This window comes from Salvelinus alpinus, chromosome 34 (assembly GCF_045679555.1).
Source record: "Salvelinus alpinus chromosome 34, SLU_Salpinus.1, whole genome shotgun sequence".
Classification (NCBI taxonomy): domain Eukaryota; kingdom Metazoa; phylum Chordata; class Actinopteri; order Salmoniformes; family Salmonidae; genus Salvelinus; species Salvelinus alpinus.
The window spans coordinates 18,353,606-18,372,333 of record NC_092119.1 but is presented as its reverse complement, the minus strand read 5'-3'; the positions used below and the strand labels follow the sequence as shown (position 1 = coordinate 18,372,333).

Sequence of the window (18,728 nt, the reverse complement as noted above, 5' to 3'; positions counted from 1 at the left end):
AGTGAGGTCGGCAGAACGCATCACCCGGGGCAAACTACCTGCCCTCCAGGACACCTACACCACCCGATGTCACAGGAAGGCCATAAAGATCATCAAGGACAACAACCACCCAAGCCACTACCTGTTCACCCCGCTATCATCCAGAAGGCGAGGTCAGTACAGGTGCATCCAAGCAGGGACCGAGAGACTGAAAAACAGCTTCTATCTCAAGGCCATCAGACTGTTAAACAGCCACCACTAACATTTAGCGGCCGCTGCCAACAAACTGACTCAGCTCCAGCCACCTTAAAAATGGGAATTGATAGAAATTATGTAAAAATGCACCACCAGCCACTTTAAACAATGCCACCTAATATAATGTTTACATACCCTACATTACACATCTCTTATGTATATGTATATACTGTACTCAATATCATCTACTGCATCTTGCCATCTTATGTAATACATGGACCACTAGCCACTTTAAACTATGCCACTTTATGTTTACATACCCTACAGTACTCATCTCATAGGTATATACCGTACTCTATACCATCTACTGCACCTTGCCTATGCCGTCTGTACCATCACTCATTCATATATCTTTATGTACATATTCTTTATCCCTTTACACTTGCGTGTATAAGGTAGTAGTTGCGGAATTGTTAGGTTAGATTACTTGTTGTTATTACTGCATTGTCGGAACTAGAAGCACAAGCATTTCGCTACACTCGCATTAACATCTGCTAACCATGTGTATGTGACTAATAAATTTGATTTGATTTGATTTAATGTGATAAGTATTTTTGACAGACTGTGGGGGATGGGAGCCTGTGTACTGTGTTGCCAGATTCTATTGACACTTTCCTGTCTTATCAGATCCAATAGGCTATGGAACCCCCCCACACTGTGAGAGTGTGTTGCTCTCCTGCATATGTGTGCACTGTAGCAAAGCTGCAGTCGCCTCCCTCGAGTCCCTCGTCAGTCGTCACCTGTGTAAATTGTGGATCGTTCACTCTCTCTCCCACCTTTTAGTCCTCCACCTGTCTGTTGTGTGAATGGGACTGTGATGGCTGATGCTAATTAAGAGGTGCTGTAGCTAGCTGCCGGTCTTGTTTCGCTACTGTCAAACAGCAATGGCAGACTTCCTCTCAGACTTCCTCATACAGCTGACAAAAGTCTTTGAAAACGGAATGTTTCAGTGATCTCTGTGGGGTTACTGTCATCTACTAATAAGTACAGCAATGAGCTACTTTCCATAGAATTTAGTTTAGAAAGATGCTGTTGCTCCTCTTCACAAATATTTTTTTATTCAGACCTTATTTGGATTATTTCTTGGTTTCATATAAATGTGTATTAAAGAATGGTGTAGTTTGGGGCTTGCTACTATGGGGATAACAGGATTGGGGCTTTAAGCACAGTTTGGGGCTGACAGTGGAACATAATGTATTCAGAGAGTCTCAATGTGTTCAAGCAGCAATAGTCTTGGACAGCCAGCACTGCCCCCTCAGTGCCAAAAACATATGGCCTTTTATATGATAGACAAAAAGCCATACCTTCCCTGTCCAGTTAATAAAGACTGTAGCCTGCTCTGCTCTGCAGCAGTCAGCAGTATAGTCTAGTAGCTGCCTGAGCCCCTCTCCTTTCCCCCTTCACAGGTGCACTACTCCACTACTAAGGAAATTAGATGGTTGTTGGTTTCGTATGAGTGATCTGCAACTTTCACTAGTCAACATACAGCATGCCATTATATGCTGATATGGTTCTGTACAGATCTGCTATCAAATTAAATATGTACTTAGTAAATAGTAATTTCATGCATGGTGATGTGTCTTAGTAAATAGTAATTTCATGCATGGTGATGTGTCTTAGTAAATAGTAATTTCATGCATGGTGATGTGTCTTAGTAAATAGTAATTTCATGCATGGTGATGTGTCTTAGTAAATAGTAATTTCATGCATGGTGATGTGTCTTAGTAAATAGTAATTTCATGCATGGTGATGTGTCTTAGTAAATAGTAATTTCATGCATGGTGATTTTCTGTATTTCTGACATGATATTGGAATACTCTACCAATTTGGACAGAACTGTATTATGTAATCATAATGATCATTTATGACTGATGGAAGTGCCAGTTGACGTCTATCACCAAGAATACTTGGCAGTTAGGTAACTTGTTATATACCCGGTACATAACTAGTTACCTAACTGCCAAGTATTACCACCTATATACGGCATGTGGTTATTTTGATTGCAATGGGGATTACTTTTCAAGGAACATTCCATTATTGAATTCCATTTTCTGATTGAAAGCATTAACATATTACTTATAAAAAAATGTTATACTCATGCATGTGCACACACACACCTGCGCACACACTCACTATTATAAATCAAGACAAAGGGTATATCTAGCCTCCTCCCTTCCTCCTGCAGTAACCCCCAGCTACCTGCAGTAAACAGAATGTCGTCTCTGTCATGAACTGTTGCACGCTAACCTAACCAAGCCATCGTACCGCTGCCACCAGATGCATGTTACCATGACGACGGAGCCATCGGTTGATGCTGATTGGATGGCATGGATGTGTTTCCTTCCCCCTCCCCCCTTCCCGCCTGAATACTCTCCAAAGGATTGTATTTTTCTACTGCCCTCCAGAATGTATTTGATTGACAAGGTGAATGATAGTCTGCACCTGTGAGCCCTGCTATCTTTCAGAGTCGTTTAAAAACCTGATTACCACAGCACCTGATTATAATGGCGGTTTTGTGACTGATTCTGAATATGAAACATGAATAGTTTAGTGTGCTGCTCTAGCCTGATAGGAGAGAAATGACAATGGAGCCTAGTGGTAGGTCTATTTATGTTATGTGAATGCACAAGTCTCAATCCACAGCAATTAAGAGCCTCTCTGTTTTAAAAAAACATCTGACCTGATCATTTCTCTAGATACTTCAGTTGAGAAAGTATCTATGTTTTTCAGCTGTACCCAGGTGTAAAAGACATAACAGAAATATGTTTTAAATGAACACGGTGCTTCCCTAGTTTACAACAGGAAACAAGGGCTGTGTCCCAAATGGCACATAGTCTCAATATAGTGCTCATGGGCCCTTCTCAAAAGTAGTGCACTATATATGTATTTACATTTTTTAAATGTAACCTTTATTAAACTAGGAAAGCCAGTTAAGAATAAATTCTTATTTACAATGATGTCCTACCCTAGGGGCGGCAGGTAGCCTAGTGGATAGAGGGGCGGCAGGTAGCCTAGTGGATAGAGGGGCGGCAGGTAGCCTAGTGGATAGAGGGGCGGCAGGTAGCCTAGTGGATAGAGGGGCGGCAGGTAGCCTAGTGGATAGAGGGGCGGCAGGTAGCCTAGTGGATAGAGGGGCGGCAGGTAGCCTAGTGGATAGAGGGGCGGCAGGTAGCCTAGTGGATAGAGGGGCGGCAGGTAGCCTAGTGGATAGAGGGGCGGCAGGCAGCCTAGTGGATAGAGGGGCGGCAGGCAGCCTAGTGGATAGAGGGGCGGCAGGCAGCCTAGTGGATAGAGGGGCGGCAGGCAGCCTAGTGGATAGAGGGGCGGCAGGCAGCCTAGTGGATAGAGGGGCGGCAGGCAGCCTAGTGGATAGAGGGGCGGCAGGCAGCCTAGTGGATAGAGGGGCGGCAGGCAGCCTAGTGGATAGAGGGGCGGCAGGTAGCCTAGTGGATAGAGTGTTGGGCCAGTAACCGAAAGGTTCCTGTTTCGAATCCCCGAGCTGACAAGGTCAAAATCTGTCGTTCTGCCACTGAGCAAGGCAGGGGTTGGGTTAAATGCGGAAGACACATTTCAGTTGAAGGTTTTCAGTTGTACAACTGACTAGTGTTATGTGAATGCATATGTCTCAATCCACAGCAATTAGAGCCTCTCTGTTTTAAAAAAACATCTGAGCTGATCATTTCTCTAGATACTTCAGTAGGGGTAGTGTGCCATTTGTGTCTTATTTAGTTCTTTCCTTATTTAGTTATTTTTCTTTCCTTGCTCATCCGAGGTCATGTTTCAGATTCATGAGGCTCATTCATTCATGTCTAAAATGTGGCCAGCCAGCGTATTGAGTGTTCATCATTTCACTGACGCTGTCAACACAGCCTGTGAATACTGCCATGAGGACTCTTACTGGCCATTCTATGGTAGTGCGTCCAGCCACTTGACACATCCAGCCAGTCTGCTGCCTTCAGCCTGTCTGTCGTCTGTGCTGCCTCCCCCTCAGTGTGATTTAATGGAGCTCCGTTCTCCCCGTCTGCCTTTCCCTCTGTTGACCACTGCTCACCCCCCACAGGATGCACTCTGTTTACATGAAGACAGTGCACACGCTTACTCTCAGGTATTACAAGGCAACAGACATGTCCCTCAGTGAATTTTCAAAGTTTCTGTGGTATACCTGCTGTATTCTCTCCATCCAGCTTTGTCTGTTATACGTCATAACCCATGTGTCTTGAATGCAGTTGTAGAATACTGATTGACAGTTTTAAAAGTAAATAGTGGCTAGTCTTCAAGCACTACTGCCTGCCTGGAATTTCCGACTCTCTGTGGGTGTGTCTGGTCTGTCCTGTCTGTGTACACGTCACAGGAGGCTGCTGAGGGTAGGACAGCTCATAATAATGTCTGGAACGGAGCGAATGGAATGGCATGGAAACCATGTGTTGGATGTATCTGATACCATTCCACTGATAGCGCTCCAGCCATTACCACAAGCCCGTCCTTCTCAATTAAGGTGCCAACAACCTCCTGTGGTACACATCATCATCTGTCCCCAGTGTGTTGGTGGGTGTGCAGAGGAACACTGTGACTGACATAAACACTGGTACATTCCAAATCCCTGACCCGGCCCTGTCCGTTCTGCTAGTCATGTTGACAGAGCTGTGGTTCAGGATAATGTTGGCCCAGTTCTGCAGGAGAGACCGAAGCAGGGCGCCAAACAGGACTGGTCTGTTTGAGTTTGTTTGGTTAACAGACTCTTAGGTTACCCAAGTGGAGAGAGGACTCTCCAATCTAAAGATTTTAGGTGTGTTAAGATGATGATGAGTGAGGTTGTGGAGGAAATGGTGTCGTATGGTGCATTAAGTTTGTTGGAACCTCTCCAGCTTGCTGATAATAATAATTCATTTAAGTCCCTGGTGGTAATTTCCACGACAACGGTATGGCTCAGAAATAATTTGTTGCCTTATTGCCTGGATCAGAAGAGAAAGAGCAACCAGAAGGATAGATGGATGTCTGGTTGCTGCTGGTGCTACTGCTGCGTCGTGTTCTGGGCTGCTGCCCCCCCAGCCTCAGTCAGTCAATGTGAATGCTGTGGTCTGCTCTGCGTGTCTCCTCTGGTCTGCACTGCTCTGTTCTCTGTGTGGGGGAGGAGGAGCCAGCCAATGTCATTTTGATGTGGCGAGCAGGGATGACATGGGCAGAAATAGCCCCCCGCTTCCTCATTTAGCCGCTTGGTCCCAGTCTGCCCCAAACCCACTTTGCTGTTTACGTCTCCTTAGCCAATCACAGCCAGCTCTGTTGCTAGGTAATGGCTCCATGGCCTCGCCATCGAGCTATGCTAATATGCTGTTGCTGCCACTGCTGAATCCCCTCTGTGATGTTGAAGACTAGGTGATGCCTCTTACATGGAAAATAGTGTTTGTCTCTGAGAGGGGAGGAGAGGAAATTGAAATGCAGGAGAGAGGATGACATGTCGAGATGGAGAAAAACAAGGAGGGACTGACAGACAGACGGAATAAAACATACCTTTATATCCCCACGTCCATCGACTGAATCACCACAGCACTTGATCGTAGGACGAACACCTTTGGATAGATGGATGGGTGTATTTTTACCAGCCTGGTAGTGCAGGCCAGGGCACAGGGCTGTAAAGACAGAGACTCACTGTGGTATGAAGACATTCATTGAGGAGTGTGCTTTCCAGTTTGCAGTAGATATGATGTATTTTAGAGCGTATCTGGCTCTGCAGCGTTCAGGTCTGTGTTCAGTTCCACTCCCTGTAATGTGTGATATAACCTTGCCTGCCATACCCGGCCAGTCACATTCCTAGACAGCCTGTTAAATACTGCAGGTCCTTTGGACAAGCAGGCAGGCCTCTCCTTCACTATTTTAGGCAGTTAGAAATGCAAATAGACAATTCTCTTTTTGTCTAGCTAACTCTATCTGTACCATAATATTGTAGGTAAATTAGACACATGGCCTAGCACAGAACTCAAATCAACGTTTATTTGGCCTCCCGAGTCACTCACTCGGGCCTCCCGAGTGGCGCAGCTGACTAAGGCACTGCATCGCAGTGCTTGAAGCGTCACTACAGACCCGGGTTCGATCCCAGGCTGTGTCACAGCCGGCCGTGACCGGGAGACCCATGAGGCGGTGCACAATTGGCCCAGCGTTGTCCGGGTTAGGGGAGAGTTTGGCCGGCTGGGATATCCTTGTCCCATCGCGCTCTAGTGACTTCTTGTGGCAGGCCGGGCGCCTGCAAGCTGCCAGCTGGGCGGTGTTTCCTCCGACACATTGGTGTGTCTGGCTTCCGGGTTAAGCGAGCAGTGTATCAAGAAGCAGTGCGGCTTGGCAGGGTTGTGTTTCGGAGGACGCATGGCTGTCGACCTTCACCTCTCCTGAGTCCGTAGGGGATTTGTAGTGATGGAACAAGACTGTAACTACCAATTGGACATCATAAAAAAGTAAAGAAAAATACATTGTTTTATTGGTCACGTGCACAAAATATAGGTGTAAACGGTACAGTGAAATGCTTACTTGTTAACTCTCCTCAACAATTCAGCACAATATCAATCAATATCAATCATGAATCAATTGCCAAGAATACAAAAAAATAACTAGTATCCTTGGTTGTGGTAATACACACATGGCTTTACTGATACTCATCAGTATTATTAGCTATCAGGCATTGAGAAGGATGCACTTACAATATTCATACATTCAATTGGAAACAGATGACTTGGAGAGGGATGGGGGTTGATAGTCTGTCAGGAGTCCATTTTCTAATTTTCTGTCTTTTGTAACTTTCTGCACAAAGCACCTAAGGACCTAGCTGCACGATGTGGACGGATGGAATGGGTTCAGATTCAAAGATGTGGCATGCGATAAGAATTCTCATTTTGATGCCTTCCGTGAGTGTGTTTATATTTAGGAAGAGGAAGGAGCACATTAGGCCCGCTGCATAATTCAAGCCTCTTTATCCAGCAGCACAGCAGAATGCTTAGTTGGGACTTTCAGCCTCGGGAGAGATGAACTAAATCAAAATGTTCTATGAATAAGTAGCATTATGCCAGGAGGGCAGGCAGGCAGAGGGAGGGAGGCTGGGGAAATGACAGGCACCATGTCCAAATGACTGACTGACTGGCTGCCTGCCTGCCTGCTTGCCAGCCACCAGAATAAATAAGCCCTCGAAAAACATAAATATGTATGGCCATCCGTCCACAGCCCCCATTGTTATTAGAAAAGGACCTTTACATTAATCAAAAAATACATGAGCTTTGTATTAACACAGATAAATATTAATGAGGACGCATCCATTGGGCGGATGGACGGATGCGCTTTAGTAACAAATGTGTGTGTGGTGCTGTGAGCGTCTGAGCGCTGGGCTAGGATGAGGGGAGGAGTGTGTGGTCAGAACACACTAGTGAGTAAAATCTTAATGCACCCAAATACCTTTTTCTTCTATGGTTTTCTCTTCCTGCCTCCTCGGACCCACAGCCTCTCTCTCTCTTCCTGTTTCAGGCTTGATTCTATATCAAACCACCAGGCAAGGTAGATATTTAGGGCATTGAATGTGTCATCGCACTAGATTAATGGATGAGTGACTACTGTACAACACCGATTTTATCACGAATTACTGAGAAAAATGGCATAATTATGATTGCTGCACCGATTTAACAGGGTTTCTGTGGGTTGTTATTATTGGTGTGTGTGTGTGTGAGAGAGAGAGAGAGTCCTCAGTATGAGGCAACAGCCTAGAGATCCCACATGCTGCGTTGTTCCCCTGGGATACTGTTGCTATGTTGAGCGTCATGAATTTATACAGTGACCTTGACAACAACGTTGATTTGACTTCCTTCCTTTTGCATCGTTATCACGAAAATACTAACTGTATGTGTGTGTATAGGATGGAACACTGTATGGTCATATGACTTTATATGACTTACTCAAAACACTTTGACAGTTTTCCAATACTAGGTGTGGTGGTATTTTAGTCAGCCTACTGTGTGTGTAACATATGTACTTTCTGGTTTTCATTGTATAAAGGAGCGAAAGAAATCGCCTTCCAACCACCCTAGTGGTTGTTCTTACTAGGTTTATACATAGTGCCATTGTGAACATGTTGGATTTAGGTTTGAGGGCGATGATTGAGAGACGTGTTTTCGTGGTTATTGGATTCAGTCAATTCTGCCTTGTTCAGGGCCGTCAAGCTCCAACACAGCACAGACATATCCAGGGAAATTGCTTTTAAATTACATTGAGAGGGGTCTTCTAAGAAACCCCTACTTTTATCAGTGCATGGAAAGAAATGAATATAACCATTCATGGTATCCAATTTCACTTTGCCCTGAGATCTAGTGGGTGAAGGAAATGTGGTCAAGGTACGGTCTTCTTATTCCAGACTCAAACAGAATCATTTTTCGAAACCAAATCCAGGTTTTTTTTATGTCATAATGAAACAGAAATGTTGAATGGTTTTGACTACAAAGCCAGGGTGACATCAGGCTGAGCTAGCCTAGGCTACACCACCAATGAGTGTGAATGGACTTTTCTCGCCCCCGACCAGGGATCAACACTGATCTGGAGTGGCACTCCCAGACAGACCTTGGTTCAAATGCTATTCCAAATCATTTCAAATTCTTTATCTGTGCTTGATTGGCCTTGTCTGGCACAATAGAACCAATAGAATAGTCACAAACCTCGCCCATCTGGTATTAGAGGCTGACTAGAGCAAATGCTAAAAGTATGTGAACGATTTCAAATAGTTTTTGAACCCAGGTCTGCTCCCATTATAACTGCTGGGGCATCAGGTGGTCAACGTAAACTATGGCGATGAGGTCACATCTGGTAGACTGGGTATATTTGCACATAGAGGGGCTGGAATTCAAACATCTGCTGCTTTTTATGACATTTAAATGCTGTGGCAGCCAGAGCAGGGGATGATAAGGATTGGGATGGGGTAGGGGCAGCCCAGGGTGATGGATGGTACAGCTTGAAACACCAGAGCAGAGAGGGTGGAGGGTGAGGCCACCACCAGCAGGCTTCCTAATATGTCTCTGGTATTGATTAGATAATAGCAGCTATTCTGGTGGTGATGGCAGAAATGACCGCGTGTTGAAGGAATGGGAGGCAGAATGAAGAAGAGGCCAAAATAATCACAATGTTTGGGGGGGAGGGGGAGCGGTGTAGGATCACATTTGTAGCCGGCAAAGACCGATGTTTCAAGAGCTAGCCTACCGTGGGTATTATGTTCAGAGTCATTTGTGGTTCATTATTTGTTGAAGTCCTGTCACTGCTTTGTCACGGACATCCCTCTCACCTCACCCCCTCTCAACATGGGTTATAATTCTAGCTATACATTTCTGGCTAATGAATGGGATATGAATTGGCGCGACACCTCTGCTCTTCACTCACAAAGAGAGAGACGTTTGAAACTATCTGTTCACCATGGCGACGAAACCTTGCTCTACCTTTTCAAGGGAAGGGAAAGTGGTTGGAATTCTCTCCTCCACATCTTGCACCATCCATCATCATCCCTACTTTTTCAGCCATTTTAGCTGAAGGTATTTCCCCCTCTTTTGTCCAGCAGATACCACCGTAGCAATGTGTTTGTGTGTGTGCGTTTCCCTCTGCAGGAGAGAAGGATGAGCTAGAGAAATAGACTGTGCTCGGTACAATGCAAGAAAGGTCTTACCTCCTTACCAGAGAGAAAAACAGTGTATAACAATGAGATGAATATAAGGTGACATTTACTAAGCTGCTGATAATAATTATCAAGTGGATCAGTTCGTTTGAGTCACTGAAATATGAGGAAGTATTAATGAAGACCTCAGGCACCAACTCCAACCCGTCCATGATGTGTTCTATTATAAGATGTATATGTAATATCGCTCTGGTTTCCATATCGACCATCAATAAACCACTATCAACATATAGATTTCCCATCACCTTATCAACGTGGCATCATTTCTCTACCTCTTTAATGATTTTATGATCAGTGTTTTACACACAGGCATGGCTGCACACAGACCTGTCAACAATATCTTGTAGGAAAAGATGTCCTCTCAAATGGCACCCTATTCAAAAGTAGTCCACTAGCCTATATATGGCTTAGGGTGTCACTTCAGATGCAGTCAGCCATTAAAAACAGTGCGCTATTTCAGGGAATTTCAGGGAATAGGGTGCTATTTCAGACAGCCTGAGTGAATTGAACAATCTGTTCTATTTGAACCCATTTCCTATGGAAGGAGGGAGGAGACATTTGCATAAGGTGACCTCTAACGGGACGTTTTGTCTCTGCCTCCCTGTATCTCCACCCTAATCAATTTGAGCAAGATCAAAAAGGCTGGCATCAACAAGGCACACTCCCGCTCTTCAAATGGATTAGCTCCATTTGATACATCTTAAGGCTGATTGAAGACGTCTCACTGTGTGGAATATATCAGCACTACCGGAGACACAGCATGAGAGCCTTCATGTTTATTTATTGGAACAGAACACCCCCAAAAGGGGAACCAACGCTTCTTCTTCCTTTCTGTGTTTCCCTCAGAGGGCAGAACAGACATGAGGACCAAACATTATTATGTGATTGACATTTAGTACATGTTCCATGTTAGTCCATGGATCTAATAGGCTGATGGTGGTCTGAGGTTAATGTTTACATTCTCGTTCTCTTTGAAGATTATACGGTATCATTTATGCATACATTTTCCTCAGTTGCTTACATAAATGTCAATGTGTATCATATTCCCACCCCACACTAAAAATCTGAATGCCAAATGATTCATTATTGTAAACCCCACACACTTGATCTGACTTGTATGGTTCAACCTCCTGAGAGGACTTGGTATACTCGTAGAGATTCTGCCGTCCTAGCAGTACCTCTCTGATTTTACCTGGACCCTAGAATTACATTCTCTTCTAGTGGAATGTCAAGTACACAATACCCGCCACTGCCATGCATCCCCAGTACACCCTGTCCTTTGTCAGTTTGAGTCAGAACATTCCTGTTCTGTAAGGTCTTTGAGATGCGTCAGAAAGCTTCCCCCCCTACAGAATGACAGTGTGAGTGCAGGGGCAGTGGCCTAGCTATTGTATAAGACAGCGCTGTGAATGTGTGGGGGGCTTAACAGTGAATAGTCCATGGTTGCTATATGTTGCGTGGTGCAATGCCTTTTTCTCCTCTGACAGTTGGCCGGATGATTGGCACACCCCACGGCAGCCCTGTGCTCTGTTAGTACACACACACACACACACACACTGCCAAGAGGATGGATGCTGCCTCTGCATTGTGGGTGTGACCTTTGCCTTGTGATCACGGCTCAGTGGGAACCACACAGGTCAGCTAGTGTCTCTCCTCTTCTTCTTCTCTCGCTTCCTCCTATCCCTCTGTGAGATTCACTACATTAAAATGTGTATGTGTTCTCTATCCCTCTCTTTCTCTCCATCTCTCTCTGCACCATGTTCTCTCATTGTTCAGACTAGTCTTCCTCCCTGTTGGTCCTTCTGATGTAGTGATGAAGAGGGATTCATTGTGTAAATCTACAGTTAAAACATCCTCATCCTCTGTGCCAATATTGATTTACCTTCCTGTCTCTGGCTGTATCTGAGCCACAATGAAGGGACTATTTGGATACGTCCCAAATCACACCCTACTCCCTATATAGGAAAAGGCTCTGATCTCACCAAAAGTAGGGTGCCATTTGGTACTTCACCTTTAAGTCTGTATTAAGCCAGAAGCAGTAAGAATATATCCATTTCCCCCTGTGAAACCATAGAAATGAAGGAGATTATATTTTTGCAACTTGACAAGATAAAAAAAATCCAGGGGCTCATTGTGTTTTCATTGGCGGTACTTTTGAGTGACAGTTTTGTCAATTAACGGTATGTGGGTCTGTGCCTGCCTGTAGCACCCGACAGGGAAGAATAATAAGTGTATCTACTGTGGAAGAAGTCACTTTTGTATCATATTAAAATATGTTATTATGATGGTGTTACTATGGAAACTGTGTGTGTGTTTATTTGCGTCAAAAGTGGGCAAGTCCAGCAATGTCGGAGCCATTGAGTTCATAGTCGGTAACACACGATGGATTGGAAACCCTATACTATGAAAACAGTTCATTAGAACACACACACACGGAGTGGGAAATGAGCGGACTCTCTCAGATCCTCGCAGTCCGCTCATTATCGACTCGATCCATGCCTGTGTAAATACAGCTCTCATCTCCAATACTAGACAGGTTTGATTTTATCCCCATTACCGCTCATACGAAACTGAAATGTAAACAATGAGACTCGCCGTACAGAAAATAATCAGAAAGTTAATATTACATTTTTTTTATACACTAATAACAGCCTAATATTATTGAATACAGTAACGTGCGTACCAGAGTCTCAGCCATGCATGGCCTATAATAGGACAGCGAGCCTCATTGACCTCTGAATGACCCTATGGGCTTTCCCCTCCTTCCAAAGCAGGACTCACTCTCCTCAACCAGTCAATGCATTTGAAGTCTTTGATAGTTATGTGGCAATAACATTACGTAGGCTGCTTGGATGCTGTCCTATGTGTGAGTCATGTTATTGGTGCTGTGCCACCACACTGGCCCTCTTCTCCAAACACTTCTCCAGGCCGAAAGGAAGGAGGGAAGGAGGGAAGAAAGAAAGAAGGGAGGAAGGCTGGCTCTCCTCTCCCACTCCTATTGGAGGAGCTGATCAAGCTCAGTGGGTACTTTCTGATTATAACAACATCATTGCAACCATTACATTCTTTTTTTTTAAATGACAGGGAAGGCCAACATCAGCAAAAGGTCTCTGGTGTTCCCTCTGGGGTTAGAGAGCTGGACACTGCAGCATTAGCGAAGCACAGCAACACGAAGCACCAAGGTATAAAAGGAGGTGGTCACCAGCCAGGCCTCCCATTATACTCGGAGGTTACTGAGTGACCCAGCTCAGCTGTGAAATGAGCCAATGATATGCTTTAGGACCTTGGACGACTCAAGACAGAGATGCAGACCCTGCTGCAGGTGAGATGGACTCACTGAGAGGAACAATCAACAAATATCAATCTTATCAATAATACTGTATAAAGTGATTGTCCCTCCACTTTTTATAGCCTCCTTGAATAACCTCTACTGGTAGCAATATAATGAGAACAGAAGTTGTCCGAGAACAGAGCCTTGAGGAACTCTGAACTACTGTCTAACCGTTTTCCTTTCCCCTAGAAGATAATTAAGGTCAAGAGAAAAACTGTCAACTGCCGTAGGGCCTCACAATGACTTTCCCATTACACCACTTCTGTGTGGCCTTTTCCATTTACTTTCCTTTTGTATTGTAATGCACCAAGTCTATAAGCTGCTATCGCTGGTGCTGCTCAGTTCCCCCTAAATCTATTATTGGCATATTGGAGACATTCAGACTGGAGAATGAGATTATCCCTCTACCCACATATTGCTCAGAACGACGAGAGACACACACACACACACACACACACACACACACACACACACACACACACACACACACACACACACACACACACACACACACACACACACACACACACACACACACACACACACACACACACACACACACACACACACAGAGAGAGAGCCATCAGGACGTTTCCTGTTTCCCTAAGTGGGCCAATGTCATCCTCTCGACAGTGTTTAGCTTTGGGAATGTGCTAATCTAATTGGTGCCTTTACTGCTGATGAAATCAAGCCAAGACACGAGTGTGTCTGGTATTTCAATGACCAAGACTGCAATTTGAGATGGTTTCTACCCCCTCTCCTCTCCCCTTAATAAATTATAACACTTCTTCATCCTTACCCAACGAACACGTTGCCACGGCCACCCGAAGCTTGTACCCATCTATAATACTCTGAGACCCGTTGCCGCGCCAACCAGGCATTGAGTTTCCAAGCACGCTTTTTCCGCCTCTGAAAAATTCCATCAGCTTGGAATAATGTAGCACACGGCAGATAACACATTAGCATATAATTGAAGATGCAGGGTGTGAATGCTCTGGTTTGCCGCTGTCGGGTTTGTCTGTTTGCCGGAATAGGAAGGTGTGCGTCTCTCTCTCTCTCTCCTCAGAGTGGGCAGTGACACCCTGGTCCCCTCACTGTGTGTCTGGATTACGTTGAATGCCTGTCATTATCACACTGTGAGACCAGGGCAGTTTTAGTGCTGCAGTTCATAATAGTGGGGTTTAGTGGCAGGCATGATAATTGAATGGTCATCATGGCCAGATGGTCATACTATATAACGTGCTTTATGTGTATGATGTGTAAATGCTTGGTGATGATTGAAATGTATGAGTCCAGCATTTCTGTGTCCCACAAATTATCCAATTTGGCCTCTTACAACCAGATCAGATCCTCTAATATGATTTTGAGTAGGAAAAACATGTCCACATGGCACTCAAACGGACAGCCTGTGTTGTGTTCCTCTGTCCTTCTCATCCAGCCTCGCGCTGCCTTTCCTGCTGCAGAGAGCACAGAGACAGTCAGAGAGACGGCATCCGCCAAGACCAGCAAAACCACAAGCAGCAGCAGAAAGCACCCCCCTCTTCCTCCCTGCGTCTCCATGGTAGGTTTCCATAGCAATCCCTGCCTGCCTCTGCAGTGCCAGCTTTACGAGGTAGATTCTGTGTTGTACGGTCTGTGTTGCTATCCATCCATCCATAGCAAGCCACCGATAAGCAGCAGACAGACACAATGCCACCATTGTATCCCTGCAATTTCAGCTGTGCTCCCACTTTATGGACAGAAACCAATAAATCAGTGCTTTTGTTATCTCTTTTACAAATGGACCAAAGGAGAAAGAGGAGAAAGCACAGTGGCTACAGAGAGAAAGAGTAATGATGACCATTGTCACATTGGTTGGTTGGTATCCGACCGTCCTGTGCTATCCTATTGGTGTGCTGTATTCTCTACTCAATTCCATGAAGCTCATTGACATGCATTCTGATTAACGCTAGAATCCTTACTTGCTACATCCATTTCCGGACTTACACATGCATGATGTATACCCTTGGATTCTTGAAGAATATAGCTTGTTGTACCCCATCAGAACCCAAAATATAAGCTTGTTTTACTACAATGTTTGTAAACAATGTAAATGTTAACAAACACTGTTTAATATACTATAGCCTCAAAACATGCTTAAAACTATAATGTTTATAACATGGATGAATTAATCGGTCCTTGCATCCATAGCCCTGTCTATGCATTTTAGAGTGGTTACATTTCTCCAGGTCCATCCCTCAGCTTTTTACCAAAACAGAGTCAGGTTGTCGCTTTGTTATTTTTTCAATTTAGGATTCTAGCTTTAAGAGTTTGGTATTGTTGTCACAATGCTTGTTCTGTAAAGGTTCTGGGATTGACTTGACATCAAGGAAATGACTACTTCCATACTGTAACTTGCCAGACTATTTCAGTTGGCACATGAAGTTCCGACAGAATGACTGAGTTCCTGTCAGCAGCACAGATGTGAAAAGCAAGGACGAACCTCATCCCATTCCTGCAGTGCACGGCTGCTGTGAAAATGCAATATCCACAGAAACGAATGAGACAAATACCTCCCTCACCCACAAAAGGAGTTTATTGGTGTCTGATAAGTGTAAATTGTTTTGAAATTTCATTATTTGCGACAGCAACTTCAGAAAGCGTCAGGGACTGCACGACTCTGAAACAAACGACCCTCGGCTAGCTAACGATGGCAGGCAGGCTGTCGTCTGTTCCTCCCCACGCAGCAAGACAGGGCAGCCAGGCGCACTGATAGATTTATATAATATATATATATACGAGATGAGAAGGAAATGAGGGGAGGATGAAAGAAACAGCCAAGGTCTCTCAGCTGTACCAGCTATGCCTGCCTGCCTGGGCCGGGGAAGAAAGAAATGCTTCCTGATGGGTGGAGAGCGAGAGAGAAGAGATAGAGGGAACAGAATAGAATGCAATAGAACAGAATATTCTCTCCTGCTGCCGTCAGTCATTCTATAGTGACAGTTATTAAAGCCAGAACCAAACTTGAGTATAATGGTTTCTTTCAAACAGTTCTAGATCCTGTGACACCCAATATTTTACACCTCTTATGCATCTGATGGGTTTGACTATAACTTAGCCCAGCCGGCAAATGTTGAAATGGAACTAACCAAAGCCTTTTTGTATATTTAGAATGTAATCTAGATATTTATTTAAATGTAGATATTTCTTTCTAAATATGTGTCTTTTCTTTTCCCCCCACAGCAGTCTCAGGAAGCGGTGGCCATGGTCCTCCCCCCAGCCAGGCCAACCCCCACCCTGCTCCAGCCGTGCCACTCCATATTTGAGGATGCTCAGAGGGTCCTCCGGAAGGTCTAATGACATGAGAATTTTTAACCCTCTCCTGCAACAGGTAACACACACATACGCTGTCTGGAGCCATGATCTAACGTACCTCTCACTCAATCACACTTATGTTTTGGCACAGGATCAAAAATCTATGTTATGGCCATATCTCCACTTTATCAACATATGTCACGATAATAAGGATTACTACTTTAATTAATGGCACCTTTCTCTCACTCAAAGTAGTTCAAATGTTTGAGGTAACTCCCTTCCAGCACCAGAATGTAACACCGTCATATGAAAGAATATCAACAATTCTACAGCATGTTCATTTCAGCAAATCTATTCCTGGAGAAACTTGCTCAATTTAATAAATACCCTTGCAACATTTTGGGTTGTTGTTGTGAAGTGGAAAATGTGCAGAGGGCAAATTGGGAGAATTCAAGGCAGTGACTGCCTGCACTGAGCTCCATTGTGGAGAGCTGAGAGCTGCGTCTCTCCTGTTGATTGACAGCTGGCCTCGGAGCACACTGGAGGCAGCAGAGGGCTAAGCCAAATGGAACAATCACTGTGACAGGCAGCTGTCAGTGGGGAGGAGACGACGGGTGCGTCCCAAATGACACCCCATCCCCCATATAGTGCATGGGTCCCGATCAAAAATAGTGCACTCTTTAAGGAGTAGGGTGCCATTTGGGACGCAGGCGACTGCTGCCCTGCCAGCTCTCAGCCTCTCAGCACAACCCAATAAATTCAATGTGAGATGTGCTGAAGTGACTGACTGGGAACTATGAGGCCTCTTCTGTGGCCCAGGCTCTGGAACTCAACTGCACCTTTCATAAATAGACACACAGAGTTGTGGACAGCAGTGAGCATCTACACCACAGCAGATGTGGAACCTGTAGGGACAGCTCAGGGCTTCCAGTCCACTTCTATCCCTCTTCTCAGTAAGTCTACTTGAGAGACGGTGAGCACCCTGGAGCTTTAACCCAGAGAAATAGTACATCGTTAACCGGAAGAAAATGGCACACAGATCAATGTTATTCTTTCTCTGTCCCTTGTATGTCTGCAGTTACATTTACATTTCAGTCATTTAGCAAACACTCTTTTAAAAATGTTACCAGGTAAGTTGCCTGAGAACACATTTTTTATTTACAGCAACAATTTAGCCAGGACATCGGGGTTAACACCCCTACTCTTACGATAAGTCAGGACACCCATTTAACGTCCCATCCTGACTCTTTGAAGATACTCTACAGAGAGTCATTGCATTGACTATTTTTCTTCTTTGTCAACGTTCGTATCCAGTTGGCCGACCTGCCTCTTTGTTTCTATCTGGAGAATTGACCAGAGAGCCTATGTGAAAGCATGGAGAGACCGTTGATTAATCCTGTCATTGTAAAACTCAGGAGATGTCCTGCTTGGTTGTTTATGTTTGTTTACTGCCCTTCAAACAAGCATAACAATGGTCAAATCACTTCCTCAGATAAAAGAGAACGTTTAAAAAAAAGAAGTAAATACTCACAATCTGAAGTGTTGCATTCATCTTATGGAGTGGCAGTAGAGCAGGGCGATGCCTTTTCCCGCCTGGAGATTCAGTGTGACATTAAGAAGGTTCCAACTGGGTGAGATTGCCTAATGGCTTGTGATGCAGTACCCGGAGCTGAGCTCTCGCTTGCTCCCACTCTCCAATTCTCCTCTCACTCCTTCTTTCTCTCACTCACTCACTCACTCACTCACTCACTCACTCACTCACTCACTCACTCACTCACTCACTCACTCACTCACTCACTCACTCACTCACTCACTCACTCACTCACTCACTCACTCACTCACTCACTCACTCACTCACTGACTGGGTGCTTCAGAAGAGTAGTCTGCAGCATAACAATACAACTTCTCTCTCTGGATGAGTTTTAAAATAGGACTGGATTCCCTCCCATACTGAAGAAACTACATTACACCAGAGAAATATCCTTACTGGAGGGAACAAAGCTCCTCAGACCACAGCATTTGACTTGACTGAGCCGCATGGGTTCATTCAATACGACCTGACATGGTATTCTAATTCTATGGATTATACATGGTGTGAAGGATAAGTCTGTCCAGAGAACAGGCAAAGAAAGCAACCATAGAATTCCAACATAAAGGAAAGCACAGTAAACAGGTTATTAAGAT

General features: G+C 44.7%; 1 protein-coding gene across 1 annotated transcript in view; it reads left to right on the top strand.

Annotated features, from left to right (window-relative positions):
* LOC139563530 (uncharacterized) overlaps positions 1–18,728 on the top strand; it is a 54,763-nt gene that overhangs the window by 27,409 nt on the left and 8,626 nt on the right. The window contains exons 4-5 of the mRNA XM_071382261.1: positions 14,689–14,811; positions 16,473–16,620. Coding sequence (XP_071238362.1) covers positions 14,689–14,811; positions 16,473–16,620 — 271 coding nt within the window. The remainder of the gene's footprint in view (positions 1–14,688; positions 14,812–16,472; positions 16,621–18,728) is intronic.